Below are 17,409 nucleotides of genomic sequence, written 5' to 3' on the forward strand. Positions count from 1 at the left end.
GCCTATTTGTTTACAGTACGATTATTTACAGAAAGAATCTCTTTGTTCCATATTTTCAAATCTGACACGCGACAGCGGATTACAAATTTTGGCAATTTCTTTGTTTAGCTCGGTTTGAAACACAATTATTCCCCACTGATCTCATCCCTTGCTTCTGTCATGTAGAGTCTTTGTAGTGTACAATCTGATATGGTTCAAGGGCACGTGGGTCTGTTTAATACTCTGTGTGTTTTCCAGATTAGCAGCAATCACTCGATTTTGTGGCAACAGGTGGTTGCGGCAGTTAAAACCCTATATAGTTACCCTAACCCGTATTTACAATGATGTTTTAGTGTTATCGTTGGGAATTGACCATAAAAAGAACAATAAAAAGTCTCATGAATCTGTTAGTTCGTAAAGTTTGTTTTTACTTTGACAGGTAATGGGGATTATTTATTAAGGCCATACGACAAATATTAAGAAACTATAATAATGGTCAAATGTGATGTTTTCAGTGTTCTTTCTTTTTCATTTCATAAAAACAATTAGGTTAGTGTTGTTTAAGATAATTACTTGTGTGTGGTGTGGCTCGTTTATAACTTCGTTCAAAGGGTCAATTCACGCTACATACATTATGCCTTATTGACCGTGATCTTCATCCCAAGTTCAAAACTGCCGTCTTCACTAAGTCCTATTCTCCCAAGATTACTTGTATGTGGGTAAACCATGGACGTATAGCTCAATGGTTAAACCAACAACATAATATTTAAAAGCATTTTTTTGACAACATAACAAAAAGGTATTACTGTAAGTTTATTTTCTACCAATACACATTCACACCTAAAAATAAACAAGACTGGCAACAAAGAAATAAAGCCAGGGTTCGATAGTTGTTTCCTTTAAAGTACTGATGGTCGTATATCTTTTTTTTTCAGTCAGCTATTAAAGCTACACATTGTTGCAAGTTTTGTCATATTCCTTTAAAAGGATATTGACCAACTTCAGACGTTATTTTTCTACAGAGTTCTATTCATGTACATCAGTTAACATAGTATTTTTATTGATATGTGCAACCAACGAATGAGTATAAACGCGCCATACGGCCGGTGTTAACAGTTTATGTTGAGGAAAACTCATGCACAGTACATAACTTGACTATTAGAGGCACCAAATATTACATCACATATTCATCTATTAGTAAACTTATCTAAATATGTTACTTGTAATGATTAAAAATGGTTCATTGGGGAAATGTTGGTGTTTGTTAACATTCTGCTAAATGTATGTTTACCAAACTACCACCTTCGAACGGTGTAGCGAAAAAAGTAGTAATGTGGCCTATATGGCCGTTTGGTCTACTGACCGTCACAGTGAATGGAAGAAAACAGTTCCTAAGTGTTCCCTAAACACCAGGGTGTCTAGTTATTTTGCCGTTGGGCAGTATTGGGGAAGTATTCCAATGAAAGAAGTTCAGTCGTACTTGGTAACCAAAGGCGGCTTCTCTATGCCGTGTCTATGCAACGTTGTGAATAGTGACAATGATTTACTGTCCGTTTACTCATTAGTTAGTTGCGGACTGCTAAATCTGTTCAACTTGTTCAGTCAAACGTTGTAGGCTGGCCCAAGTCGTGTTAGTTGGTTTATTATCTAGTCTATGAACACTGGCGTGAAAAATCTGTGAAATTCGGTGAAGTTTAAAAAAGAAGAAGTTAATTTTCGGATTACAATCATGACGAGTTCTGTTGTGAAATTAAAAACACCGTATCGTTTCGAAACCAAGATTTTTCGGCAAAACTGCTTATTAGGAATACATTCAGGTATGTGGTTACCGGAGTAATATTACCAACAGAAATAACCCTTGACGCGGTGAGTGGTGATTTACGCCCTTCTACATCATGTTAGCAAAATAGACCAGTACAACACATACCAATGCTATGACGTTACTGAGGGGTGAAACAAAAGTAAACGTGAAAATAGTACACCAGTGTCACCAGTCAACATATTTACCTATTTAGGGTTTTGTCATCCTGTCCTACTACGGCGTGTCGTTTTTAATTCTAAATACTATCATCACATTATATGATGATTAATTATATCCCTGACCTAAACAAGTGCAGCTTTATTTATCGCTTTTATCGGTTTGCGTTATTCTATTTGTTTTGATGAATGGTCTGGGACATATAAATACACCTTCAGTGCACGGTTTGAACACGTGACCTTTATACCGGGTGAAGGGTCAGCAAAGATATATACGGTGCCTAAGCTTGCCGCGGGCTAAGGTATGCTGCTGAATTGCGATTTAGTAGCCTAATCGAATGCAAAGTTGCCCTGGGCAATCTGCGTTGTGTATGAACACGTGCTAAAGGTTTCAGACCTTACTATATACAAATAACTTGTCATTCAGGAATTTCCGAAAGTATTTTTATTACATGTAAAAGAATAGTCCAACATGTTCCACTCAACATTTTACTTGTTTATACATATAATTAAAATGTGTTTACTACATTCCCAAAATTTCATAAACAATGACAAATTATGACAAGGTATGTTCTGAAAGGGAAAGTGTGAGGGAGGGGAAGAGGGGTATAAGACCAACCTTTTGATGAATAGATATCATGTTTTTAACTAGCCTATTATTCAGGCTGTGTAGTGTGTTAGGGATTCGATTCAGCGTGGGTGCGACGTCTGGTTCACAGACACCAAAAGAATATATTATAAGAAATGCAGCTAATTACGTAACACAACGACAGCCGTTCTAATTGTGTCTCGGTGTATAATTGTACCAATGTCGTCAATTTATTCTAAAGTCTATTAATTAATGCTTTGAGATGTCACCATGGTGACCTTCTTCACTTCCTTAGGCTCATTAGACTTCTATAGTTCTTTATTTCCAGACATACATTATATTAAAATACCGACGAATAACACGTGTTCTCTGGTGTTCATCACAGATACCTTGTATCCTCCCCCCACATACAAATACACACAAATGACCGTTCTCTCTGAAGTTATGCCCCTTTTACTCTAGAATTGTGGAAACAAGTCCCATTATATATTTAATGCCATATATATCTTGTATAAAGGCAGTGGCAATTTCAAACATAACCAAATTTGAGTTTGTTCACATCACCACTCAATGCACACCGTGGTGCAGCTATCTGTAATCATACATACATACATACATACATACATACATACATACATACATACATACATACATGGGGTGGAATTAAAAGCTGTGGACCGCTGTAAATATATGCTAAGGAATACTGGTTCTGTCACGGTGATGGAACACATTTACGTTCCATGTTTATTATCTTCTAGGCTAACCCTAGTTGTAGACATCGCTCGTCCTTGGAAGGAAGGACGAGCGAAAATTCAAAAAATCAGTTAGGATAGCGGAAATAGTGTAGTAGCGTTAGTCATTCATGTCTACTGGTAGGCTACAGTTGGGATAGTTGAAACAGTGCTGTAGTGTTAGTCCTTCAAGTCTACAGGTAGACTAAAGTTAGGATAGCTGAAATAGTGTAGTAGTGATAGTCCTTCAAGTCTACAGCTAGGCTACAGTTAGGATAGCTGAAATAGTGTAGTAGTGATAGTCTATCAAGTCTACAGCTAGGCTACAGCTAGGATAGTTGAAATAATGTAGTAGTGAAAGTCCTTCAAGTCTACAGGTGTCTACAGTTAGGATAGCGGAATAGTGTAGTAGCGCTAGTCATTCAAGTCTACAGGTAGGCTAACTATATTCACGAATACAGACAAACGTCAAGATAAGCTGTTGGTGTTGATGGTCATGGTATCATTGGCGTCGGAAGTTGGGTTGGCTTTTTTTGGCCCATTAACCCGTTTTGCAAGGGTAAATATGGTGATTTCAGTCTGTTGTACAATAATAATATGCAAATAAAATATAAATTATGTCTTTTTGTCAGTGTTGTTGTCGTTAATGTTGTTCCTCTTTGTTAGGCCTTGTTTCGTTCCCTTTCACTTCGATTTGTTTTATATCTTGTTATTTTGTAGTCTCTTTACTTTTTATCGTTTAGGGTTCTCCTACAGCCTCGAGCTCCTATCTTCAAAGTTTTCAATGTTATTATCACAGTTCATGCCCATCCATCGTGACGTGGCTTGTTAAACGGGATTGAAACTATAAAAAATAAAAAGAGTATACTTTGTAATGTTAAAGTGACACAATCTGAGATGAGCTTTTTACTCAGGTAAAAATACTTACAAAAACCACTTTCCAGTATAATGGCAATGTAGATACATTGCTTCTATAACATTACCATTGTATTTTGACATTGTTAGAACAGTAGATTGCATATTTCGAAATTCCTAAACATTTTTTTCATACATGCCATAAATTATGAGTTATATTTTAATACCAGGGTTGAGCTCAGTCAATTGCAAGTGGTTAAGTGTGCTTCAATAGGTACAAAAATGCGAGTACCATTTGAAGTAAAAACTACGCCTAAACACGCCTAAACTTAGCTTGTGCCATAAGTAAGGATGGAAATGTTAGGGAACAGTTTTTGATACATATCATAAATTACGTCATTGCATTGTTCATGAGTTATGTCTTAATGTTTGAGTTCAGTCAATTACAAGTGATGGTTAAATATGCTTCAGTAGGCACAATAATGTGACCTTTACATATGAAGTCAAAACTACGCCTAAACGCACATAAACTCAATTTGTGTCCCAAAGATGACATTATGTGTTTATTCCAATGATGTAAGTGTTAGGGATAAGTAACAGTTGAAACGTTGTAATGTAGTACAGCGGTGTTTACATTCATCATAAAAATCAATCGATTGTTGCTATTATAAAATGACGATTTGTTATAATCTATGCAATATCATTTTGAAATAAATTAGCAGAACGGTTCTCACGAGTGATTTAAATACATCACGCAAACTCTGACGTCATCACACAAACTTTGACGTCATTTTGGGTTTTCAAACGACAAATTTTACAAACATTTTCAAATATAAATCTAGTCTCTGTTTTCGGTCATCTTTGATTCTCTTCCTTCCTATTTACCACCCCCTATCTTTTTCACAGTTTCTCGTCCGTCTCTCTCTCTCTCTCTCTCTCTCTCTCTCTCTCTCTCTCTCTCTCTCTCTCTCTCTCTCTCTCTCTCTCTCTCTCTCTCTCTCTCTCTCTCTCTCTCTCTCTCTCTCTCTCTCTCTCTCCTCTCCCTCTCCCCTCTCTCTCTCTCTCTTCCCCCTCTCCCCCCCCTCTCTCTCTCTCTCTCTCTCTCTCTCTCTCTCTCTCTCTCTCTCTCTCTCTCTCTCTCTCTCTCTCTCTCTCTCTCTCTCTCTCTCTCTCTCTCTCTCCGCTTTTATCGAACCAATGATTTGTTACAGTATTTTAATTCAGGAGAATTGATGACGTAATATCCACAGGCCCCTGAGTATTAATAGCTAGGGCTGGCAAAAGGAGGGGTACAGAAACAATACGTTATCAAATTTGTTTAGATAATTGATGCAAACAGTGCAATTGTGTCTTTTTCAGTATCAAATAACAGCTAAGTTTGCTGACCAACATATTTGAAAGCGTACGTTGTCATGGGAATTTACCAAGTAAACAAAAACCTGATGTTGAAACTAATCGATAGTCAACACGTGTCGATATGAATTGTGAGCGAACACAAATATACTTCGATATAATTTAAACTGCTTTTATAAACAGATGTATTGCAGACATCCCGCTGTGAAGTAATGATGCGCATGATCATAATTTTGAATATACAGCGGTATGGCGACACACTTTGATAAGGTTAGTTTTCAGTGTATATATATAGTGTTATTAATTTTCCTATGTCTGGGTAAAGACCACCTGTGTTTCTAGTTATGTGACGTATGTGCAAACTGATTTTATGTAAATTGTGTATCTGAAGGAAGCACGTTTGAATAACTCCATTGATTTTGGTGGCATTTACCACACGAACGTAATGTTGACCAAAATAAGATGCCTGGATGTTCTTTGTTCACGTTTTGCATTGGTGATATCGACACCACCGTTTTCTGAAACAGCTATTCTTAATTTAAATATTTGTTACGTAACATTCTATTAATATATTATATATCAACCTGCTAGAGTCATGAATCTACTTAACCTCTAAATGTTCATTTTAATTGAAAATATGTTGTAGTATAAACAAAAACCGCGTCACGCGGATCACTCAAAATCTTTCGCATATTAGTACATTCTTTCCCACCTCATTTTTTTCAAAAAAAAAATTCCAGTCTCTAAATTTTTCGAAAATTCTACTTTTATTTTAGACTAGACTCGAAATAAAGTATGATTTGTATGAATAAATACTAAAATAATGTTTGACGATGACTATAATTTCATTAATTTCCAAGGAATTGACGGTGACTATAATTTTATTTACTTAAAGTTAAAGAATGATTGAGTCTGATATCGTTCACATTAAAATCAAACAATGAAGTGGCAATACTCACAGTGTAAAGGTGGGTATCGTTTGACTTACAGATGGTCAAATCTGAACGCTTTTTCATTTAAGGCCCACAGTAATGTGCTTCTCACAATATTGCATGTGGGCGTTTGATTGAACATTAGCAACAAATTAACGCAAACGGGGCAAGAGATGTTGACAAGCAACAAAGACCCGATTCTACATAGCGACAAAGAATAATAAAGTTGCTATATCTTACACTTTGTTTCTCATTCTAAAACAAAGACTAAAAGATAGATTGTCAGCCCGCAGCTGTTAACACGATACCACTATGTATAACTCACCCGTATATGTGAACACCTTTAAAACAATAATGAGACAAACCAAATTAATTCATTACTTTTAAACTAATTTGCATACATATCATTAATTGCTGGCACAAGTATATTTGAGAATCGTGATATATTAAACGCTGCTATTTTCCACAAGTTTCGGTACAGGACCAAATGTTAGACGGAAGTGATATATCAAACGGTATTTTCAAACAATTTTCTCCCGCCTACCGTGACAAATGCCGGTCGACCATATCAATGGAGTTCATTCTCCTTTTTTGATCATCGGATTGGAATGTCTATCGTTTACTTAGTTTCAGCTATCGTTTACTCACTTTTTGTTCATCGTATGTCCTTGGTGCTTTTGTCACTCAGAGTTTGCCGGGCAAATATTCTCGGACGGCATTTTTTTTGTTAATTTTAGACACAACAGTAAACAAACATAAGTGAGTGTTGGAGGAAATAGAGGTACAATTAAGTGATATCCTAAAAATACAGGTGACTTCTGTTGAGTCTTCCCGTTAAAGCCGCCGACAATTTTGCGGTATGATGTAAAAAATTTGACCCTCTTCCAACTTACAAAGGTTTCTTTTGTGGGTGTAAGTTTCGATGGGGAAGTTCCATTTCACACGACGTCACTACTTCAATAATTCGATTGCGCTCATGTCACTTGAGTGTGTTGGGTTAGATCACCCGGTCAACCAGCTGTCAGGCGTCTAGAATCTCTCATTTAGTAACGACATCGTCATGGATGATCACAAAATACAATGTGATCGTTCCACGTCTATGGACACTTGATGATTTCAGCCAAGCAGCCCTGAAAATTGACCCTTCCACGGTGTTTTAAATCTGTCTTGTCTTATGTGTGATCATACCGCATTCCGGTATGTTGTCCGATTCGTTTCATTACGATAGTCCTTCAAAACCTACTCTTGTTGTTGTGCTAGTGATGTAACACGATTTAGCACTCTATTATGCCGTATTGGCTCTTTCTTTGCTCGCTATCTATTGTTGTTACTTCTTAGCGGTTTCATTCTGTTTTCTCTTTTCCAATTGGACTGTTGTGTCAACATACACAAAAGTAAAACATTTCTATCCAAGCATTAGTTTTCATCGCCATATCTTTCACTGTTTCGTTCTGTGTTCCGTATTTATCAAGCAACCGTGTGTTTCTCAACAACCACTTGTTTGAGTTTCGGACAACCTCGGGTTTGTTTTGTCAAGAGTTCAATGGTCTTGACGATGATTGTATTCTAAGTGTCAATGGTAATTCAACAAGACTGGACATGTTCTAATTCGTTAAAGTTCAACGTCATATGGACTGTCAAGTGCATGTCCAACATTTTCAATCCATTTAATAAGTAACGATATATCTATTTTGTCAAAATGGTGAACCGACAAAATTAGAGTTTGCCGGGCCAACCCATGACATATGCTGTAAGGTGCCTATCGTTTGTACATAGCATCATATGTTTTAAAACATCCTCCGATATCGGAAGAGTGACTGAAAGTGCTGCGAGCAAAAAAGTTTGTACCTTTGTGTTTGGTATTCTAAAATTTGGAATGATGTTACAATAAAATAATTGTTAAAAGTTACTTTACATCATGTATTGATATGTAGTAAAATTAGAGAGTAATATCCCAGGATTTTGGTTTCTGATTGATTTGTCACGTGATCGGTATTAAACACGTGTAAAACGGGCAATGTCATTTGGGGGTTGACAAGGTCTGTAAGCCTTCAAATCTGAGTAATCTCAAAGCTTCATAGGGCGATATTCTCCACCCCATTGCCTCGATGACAGCCACCAAAAGCAGACGGTGAAGTGTAGTCTTTTTTTACAACGTCACTGCCTTTGTTACGTCGTGTACAGAAGGCGATTCCCTACAGGCCTCGTGATTGAAGCACACACTTTCTTTACAGTCTTACATTCGCCATTGTTTACGATTTCTTTTCATCAATTTCAGTGAGTTCTTTCTTAATTGCACTCATTATGTAAAGACAGCACACATCCTTTCTTCTGTAAGAGTTAACGTTTTCTCTAAAGGAATTCCCACTTGACTAATTCCTCCATGTCAATTTTTGTTTTGTCATGACTGTTCTCCTCCAAGCCATGCTATTTTTCATGCCGTATTCTTCTAATGTTTGCCTACTTTCACCCCTGGTTTATTTTCAGGCTTGCCCGCCAGTGAAAAGACTCTCTATTGTACCATGGTGATGAGAGACTTATTCTGGCTGTTCTGCTCTATCACTATTTTTCATTCGATTAACCATTCAATAGATTCAGTTTAGTCGAAGCAGTATGATTAAAAAAGTAGGAGTTATTGTGCTTCAGTGAGTTTTCTTACATGTTACATGTATTCTTGATACATTCACACTGTATTGAATCATGTATACACTATTTAGATATACACCATGTCTAAACTGCATAATACAAAAATAATAGTTTTCTATCGTAGAACAATTTGTGAAATTCGATGGTCTTATAGTCTAAGAGATTCCAGGCCATAGTTCAAAACACGACTCCTTATCGACCGTACACAGTTAAAACTCCGATTTGTTCACCCTCTTTTGTGAGTTTACCTGTGTATGCGGAAGACCAAAGGTCTCTGTACAGAACAAAGCAAGCATTGAAATCTGTAGTGCAGGTACCTGGAAGGGTGCATAGCACATTGCCACTATGGTCTACACACTCTTCAGGCAAGAACAAGAACGGCCTTTTAAAGTGCAGCATTGAGTAGCAAGATTGTGGCCTTGTGGAAAAAAGTCCCTTTGTTTTAATGACCATAAAAATGCGTTCCTAATCCAATACTACACGCCAGAATGGTCACGACCCTGGTTTTCAATTTATTGTGCTCAGGGAAGGTATACATCACTTGCTAAAAAACACACCTGAGTTCATGCCATGTTTGTTTATGTGTATCCGAAAAATTCAACACAGATTGGAGTTTAAGAGAGCTCTAAATCAGTAAATCGGATACAGTGATTGAGTCTACTACAAATCCATATCGATCTGCATATTAATTAACACCACAGACTGAGAAACACAATGATAGCTCTCGTTCTTATAATCACCGGATCTTTCGCATTTATTTTCAAAACCTTATGATCGATCTTCATCAAAAAACTATAATCTCTAGCCCAGCACAGCACGCTCCGATGATTTCTTTGGCCTCTCTCGTAAATATGAATGCCTCGGAAACTTTAATCCGCCAACTGCCCGCACGTAACACGAAGGTTGTTGTCCATTGTCATCACTCAAATGAACTAGATAGAGCTGTGACTAAAAAAAGGTCAAACTGCCATTACTAAACGACTTGCCTTCTGTAGAGTGAAATGCGATGGCGGTTGATCTAAAATAACATTACCATATTGTCTGTACGCAAATCTAACTGACAATACGGCAAAACTCAATTAGAATTCTTTTACTCCCAGTGACATAAATATTGAGCATTAGTGTGCTTATAGTCTGGGCCACACGCAAACGAACTTTGACCTAACTACAGACACAGTGTTGCCTAGCATCTCTTCCCCTATAGACAAAAGGATTTACGTGTATTTCAAGTGTTCTATTTGAACACGTCAAATTGTTTTCTGCTTGGACATGACGTTGCTAACTACTGCATGAAAAGAGCTCTCTTTTTGATTAGGAAAGTTCTACATACGACTCCGAGGGATGATTCAGTATGCATGATTGGCTCCCAGGTGCCTAGTTACAGACCAACTTTGACTAGTAATAGCATCAAATAACATTGTATTTGTCTCTTAATTGATGAGTCTTTAGATGAAAACGTGGAGGTGGGAAGGACTCTAAAATAGAATATCTCCACTGTAAGTCTGTCAAATATACAAACCGGATAAAAATGATTCCCACGTGTCGTAAAATTGGATTACATGTTTCGTTCTTACAAGTTATTGACAATCGTGACATGATGAATGATATTGATTTGGCATTGGAGACCTCTCTTGCCTACATACTCAACTGTTGTCCATGTGCTCAGATTTCTGATATGAAAGCGCTGAAGTAATGAATGGCATTTTTCACGTGCCAACAGGTTGTTTTGGGTGTGGAAAAGATACTTCACTTCAATATCAGCCCTATATTAGGTTTCCTACGCCTATATGACCCCACTGTGTTGACAGAGCAGGGATATCAAGATTTATACAATACAAACAATGTGGACGACAACTGTATGCCCAACTCACAATAACTCGTCGACCCAAATATACTGGTGTTTCCCACGGTACAGATTTATTTACAACACTGGTTAAAAAAACTCAATATTTACAAATACCGGAAAGTGAAACCGTGTACTCTGTATGTAGAAATAGGAAAACATTGGACGAAATATATGCTGTTTGCCCCTTTACATGTTAGAGACTGTTATTTAGCGAGTTCAAAGATACAATCTTTGTCACTGAACTGTTCTAAAGCTCCACATCTACGAACTAATGATAATTATTGCATAGACTGATATCCACTGTGCATTGTTTTCATGTAGCTTGTAGTCAACTATAATTTTTTGTTTCGGTCACTCCAAAACATACATAATTTTCAAAAATGACGTCACTATAAACCTATCTGATTAAAAAGATAAGTTTGATAATGAACAGTTGTCGGGGGAAAATGTAAGCTAATTTGACAAGATGCACAGCCACAGTGGGGTTCCGTATTGTTTAGTTTGTATGAGTAGTGTACACAATTCAGGACTCTGTGTTAGTCCGTTTTCTCTTGTTTAGTAAAAGGTGGAGTTGTAACAGTTCAGTGAAAACTATTGTAATGATAGAATAACCCATATTGATTATCATACAAATATGTGCAAAATATACATTAATTCTATTTCATAATAATTTCTGAATAAAAAAATGACCTGTCGGCTCTTGAATATTTAAATATTATATTAAATGGAGTTGTTATTGTTCAAAAATACAATCGTTTAGAATAATTACAAACACTTAGCCACACCGGTTTTACTTAGCAAAAAAATAAGGCCAATTTCTGGCAGTTGTCCAGTGATTGCATTGGCCAGATTTGGTTGATAGTTGCCTGACCATCGGCAGAAAACATGGCCAAGTCGAAAAAAAAATATCTCTCTTTGTAAATTTCAGTAAACTTCGTGAGCTTTTAGCTACCACGATCAAAAACATGAGGAAAGTTGTTACAATGGTTCTATTCCGATTATCATCATGCACACTTTGTAAAAAAAGAATACTTGTCACATCGACAAAATTCCTCGTTCCTTTGGTTCAAATTTAGTCTTTTAAAATATTTTATCACCTGCTCATTACTCCGCCTCACCTTTGTCAGACAATAGTCACATGAGGTGCGTACGGGTTGTAATCATCGTGTCCTCTCTGACTTTTGTTCGATTCCTCTTCGAGTTGTTCGAGTTTGTGTTTCACAGCGATCATGGTGCTAAGCTTTGCAATGTTTGAAAACCTATTGTCATAGGCTACTGTTGCTGGTTTCTGTGCCTTCCAGCAAAGTCCTTTTGAATCACTACCACAACATTTCACTAAGGTCTTTCTGAAGTAAATTAGTACTGCGATTGAGAAAAGGACGGCAATACCTGCCGCTGCTGCAACAACGATAATTGCTAACGTCCTTGTATCCATACTCATACCAGTTTTATTACTTGGATAATGAGTTGTTGGTGAAAGTGTTCTCGCTCCATTCTCATCAGGCGGTACGAAGGGTCCATTGCCACTATCGAATTCAACGTCGAGGGTAGCTTCGATTGTCGAAACGCCGAGACCAATTGTGTTAGCTGCCAAGCAAGTGACACGGATTCCGTCCTCGTTTGAATCCACCCCAGTGATCGTGAAGAATTGTCCACTTTCAGAAAACGAATATTTACTGGAGGATTCGATCACGACCTCTCCATTGATTTCCCATACATACGCAGACGGCGGCGGATTCGACGTCGCTGAACAAGTGAAGGTGACAGTGCTACCGGCTTTTACGTTTGCTATAGCTGGTACAACGGAAACTCTCGGTTTATAGAATACTTTTACAGGTCCAATCTCACATTTCTGGGGTTCATCTATGCTTGGCGACAATGCTTCACATGTAAACACAGCGCCGTCATCTTCGTGAGTAAGAAACCAGTCTCTGGTGATATCGGGAAGCGTCGTGTATTGGCGATCCCCGTTGAAGATTGCACCATCGTACCGCCAGTGTAATACTGGTACTGGCTCGGCATGTCGGAATATACACGTTGTTGATAATATATCTCCCTCTAAATATCTTGGTTTAAGACTTGTCGGTAAACACATTGGATATTGTTCAACAGACGGACTTGCAACTGATAATTGTGCGTTTTCGGAAATACCGACTATTCCTTCTGTCGTCATGACCAGACATTTGTAGACATCTTCATCTTCCGCACGTATCGTGTTCGAAATTTGAAGATTATATTCCCCTCTTGAGTGGTTTCCTACGATTTTATATCGTGAGGGTTCGTCAACTCCAAATTCTTCACTAAGTCGACTAGAATGAATTGTATAGTTGTTACTGATTGCCTTACCACCTTTCGTCCACTGTCCGTAACGTTGTCCATCAACATAGGAGATTACACAGTTCAGTGTAGCTGTTCGACCCTCCACAACTTGAGTGTCCGTAGGTTTACTGATGAACGCCGTCTGCTTTGATAACGCAACGAGGAGACCGAGAAAAACTGCTACCCCTAGTAGCACGGTACCCATGACTGTCTAGTCTCTACTGGCTTTAAAGATCCACTGTAGCTGTGTAAAGAACGATTCAATATGTTACGCAGTGGAGCTTTATCACAACAGCAATGACGACAACCTGTGACTGAATGATGAGTCTGACCACTGCTAATTCGATCACCCACATTACTTAATGCCTCGTTTTCATTTGTCAGAGGACTGTTGCCACGACATGACCTTCGTAGTCCTTCGCTATTCATATGCAAATTGTATTGTTGAAACAAGTACCGCCCTCACCACTACACAAGATTACAAGAATATAACGTCTCTACAACCAAAGAATGTATTGTTTTCAATAAATACATAGAATAAAAATATATTTATGTACCTAAAACTGGTGTTAAAAAATTTAAGACAGAAAAGTTGAAGATTTGCGCTGGAATGTGAGACTACGCCTCGTCTCCAACAAGACCGGGCTTGCCAAGCAAATATCTCTCAATAGTTTGTTAAACATAACACAGTGTTCCTGTTCGGACATGTCTGAGTCATTCATTACAACTACTGTTCTGTATGTTATTTAAATGAACTTTTCACTTGGCTTTCTTTTTTCTTCCTACCTTTATTTATCTAGTTGTTGAGTCAAAGCTGAAGTAAATAGAACCACCTGATTGTACACATTGTCTAAAATTTAGGCTGCAGAATAATTGGTAGATGAACACGGGTAGCTAAAACAATGATTTTACAGTATATGTAAAGTACCTGGTGATAGCAACGCAACGTGTCAGGGTTTCAATTAAAGCTGACATGCTAAATGTGTGGAGGCTGCCAATCTATCGTTACAACTCCAATTTTCGATTTCCTGTTAGCCGCAGAAGGGTTATAAAAATACTGTCAAAACGGTTACCGTGTTAATTTTTTCTACAGTTCGATTTTTCAATGTTAATCAAAGCCAAGAACTTAACACTAGGATAGAAAAAAATACAGTGACATGTAAAGTATTTGATTTGTCTTCCGATTTTATCACAAGATTCCGATCTTATTTTGGCGAGTTTCAGTGCTGGTCATTGAACGTAGCAACGACACTCAGGTCCGGGTAATGTTGTATGTTTACAAATTTAATCATATACCTGTGGGGGCAGACGGAATACTTAAGTATTCACAACTTCCCAGTCTCGGTTTTCGCACTTGAAATAGTTGGCGAAATCGATAACCTAGGATGTTTTCGGTCGCTGAATCATGAATGTTGAGACTGACCGAGTCACAGTATTGAGGAGCAGGTCGTGGGCACTATACACCAAGGTCTATGTACAAAGTGACACTATGACCAGTTCACATAGACTGCCTTAACACAACATTGCTACGGTCGATTCCCTCGCAACGAATAATTTCTGCTTAGTGACGGGGGATTGGTTGCAACATTTATCTTAACCTGTCAACAAACATAACAACTCTTATTGTGTTCAAATTAAAAGCTAGCTTCTATCGTCTCCAAAGAAAGGCAGCTGCCCTTGATTGAAACAAAAGACCAAAGAAGTAATATTTTAAGTTCGAATTGCACTTGAGTGATCAATGCCCCTCCTTAGTGTCATGAGCGTTATTTTAATGATATCACCTAAGTAGTTATACATTGCACTTCGAAGAATTTACGGTGTGAATACCTACGTCCTTTACGATGATTAAAAATCTTGATTTAACACCAGTATAATTAATTTGCCGCCAAAAAAATCAGACTCTAGTAAAACAATAATCCATCTAACAGTAAGGAAGCAATGTCAGTTTTAATCACATCTACAATACCAGCGTTACTCTAGATTCGACTTTTGTGTCGAAAAATGTCAGATATGCTATCCGTTCACCTCTTTTCGACCAACGGAGACAAAATTAAACATATCGTATGACGGAAAACGGGTATCGACCAATAGCCAATGTTTTGTACGTTATGTTACGGTGTATTGTCACCGATCACAATAAACCCTGGGTCGCGCTGAAAGATGGCTGAAATCGTTGTAATAAACCGACTTGTTACATCGTCAAGTTTATCGACCCGGCTACTAAACACATTCATTACAACCGGTCATTTTCAAGCATCCACGACCGAGACCTTTTAACTGTTTCCGGAACTGTTCACTAAGTATCTTTGTTGATAAAGTAACGACAGAACAGTTACTTGGTGTGAAGTGAGGTATAAACTGAGATACTATCTATAGTAAAGCTGTTCTGTCTCTTCTGTTGTAATCACAAATGTTATCAGTCTCGTCATCATTAAATCAATCTTATTCTGTTAATGTTTTTATGGTAATTAGTGTTCAACAATAACTTGTACCCGTATATAAACTTCTAAAATTATAGAAAAAGTGCGTTTTTCTGTAAAGTTTTTACGGTAGCCTGGGGTATGTCGGCCCAATGTTTAATCTTTTGCTGAGCTATTAATAGAAAAGGTATTGATCGTTTATCAAACGGTCATTCTCAACTCTGGACAATGCAGCCTTGTGACGAAAATCTAGTTGATAAACCTTGCTTGATAACACCTACGAACGTAGAACGTAGAAAATCACAGACATTGTCAATGAGAAAACACAGTTAAGGATGCACAGTATATTGAAACAGAACGTTTGCCTTTATCTGCGACGGATCTAAATAATTGGATAGAATCCGTATTGACAGATCTGACTTATATAGATGATATATTTAAGTGTTAGTGATCGATTCAAGTAGAGAGATATCAACGATTTGGCATTTTGTAGGCTTGGACGGACGGTACTGACTGGCGGTACGTATACACCGGTATACTTGTTATTCAATCACGGTAGTGTGAGACTTAGAGGGACGGTACTGACTGGCGGTACACCGGTATGTTCGTTATCAATCACGGTAGTGTGTGAGAGGTAAAGACCAGCACTAAGATAAGTCTCGCGATAGTACATCGTTTATTTAGTACATTACAATCAAAAAAGAAGGTTTCCTGGCAGGTAGCCACATGTGGTAGACAAATGTTGCATTGAGTAGCCCCGGAGATGATCCGATGAAATCCGAATGTCAATACCGATAAATCATTGCAAATAGCGACTGGAGAAGACAATATCAGTGTAAAAGCCGGAATTCAAAGTTCAACAGTAGTTCAGTGTATGACGTCTACTTTTTAATAAATGAAGAAAAATTACAAAAAAACTGTATGTGAATTATTAGTACTTCAGAGAAAACCCATTAAGAAAACTAGGCCATCCTATATATTATTCTATCACAATATTTAGTGTCTAGAAATATCACCACAAATATTGACATTCTATAGTCTTTGTATTGTTTGACTTCAGAGTTGGCAATACATTCGTATCGTCGCTTCAGGTTCTATTCATTAGTTTGTAGACTCCGCGTTGCATGGTTTCCCACTGAGTTTCACCTTTGACCTCCGATCGAAATCGCCTGAGGTTTCACAGAGTCAGCTGGTGGTATAAGACATGAACACCTGTCTTTTTTTGTGTATAGAAAAAAAAACTCGAGGAAAAAGTTAAAACTTTCAAATTTTACATGTATGTAGACACAACAACTGAGGGAGGGACATGGTCACGTGATGATGGCGATGGTTGAGATCACCAACTGACAAGATTTCATGTGTATTTTCATCAGTTGATGACGTATCTAATGAAAAACATACATTTTGGGGGTCAATAATCTCCTCGACATTTCAACTTCAGTTGGCGGCCGCGGTTCTCCGCTGACCGATTCTGCGATATTTATCAGTTATTTTGTGATGTACAACCAAGAACTTTAAGTGTAGTATTAGGCAATGCAGTCGTTACGCTACACATCCCTACAATAGCTTGCAAACAATAAAACTGTGCAATGGCGTCTCTCAAAGAAACTCAAGTAAGCATGTAAAATGTGCCCCCACTGCTAGTCTTAGTAATTCGGCGAAGTTCAGCGGCGTTTTGAACGAACGGTGCTTGACTTGGTTAAAACCCAGAGGTACTATGGGTATAACCTGGGTTAACCATGTACAATATACAATGCATGAT

General features: G+C 37.7%; 1 protein-coding gene across 1 annotated transcript; it reads right to left on the bottom strand.

The window, feature by feature from the left end:
* Nucleotides 1-10,423: 10,423 nt before the first annotated feature.
* LOC144432567 (kin of IRRE-like protein 1) lies at nt 10,424-13,548 on the bottom strand. The gene has a single exon (XM_078120809.1). The coding sequence runs from the start codon at nt 13,430-13,432 to the stop codon at nt 12,032-12,034; it is 1,401 nt and encodes a 466-aa protein (XP_077976935.1). The 5' UTR covers nt 13,433-13,548; the 3' UTR covers nt 10,424-12,031.
* Between the last annotated feature and the right edge of the window lie 3,861 nt (nt 13,549-17,409).

Source organism: Glandiceps talaboti, chromosome 3, assembly GCF_964340395.1.
Source record: "Glandiceps talaboti chromosome 3, keGlaTala1.1, whole genome shotgun sequence".
Lineage (NCBI taxonomy): Eukaryota > Metazoa > Hemichordata > Enteropneusta > Spengelidae > Glandiceps > Glandiceps talaboti.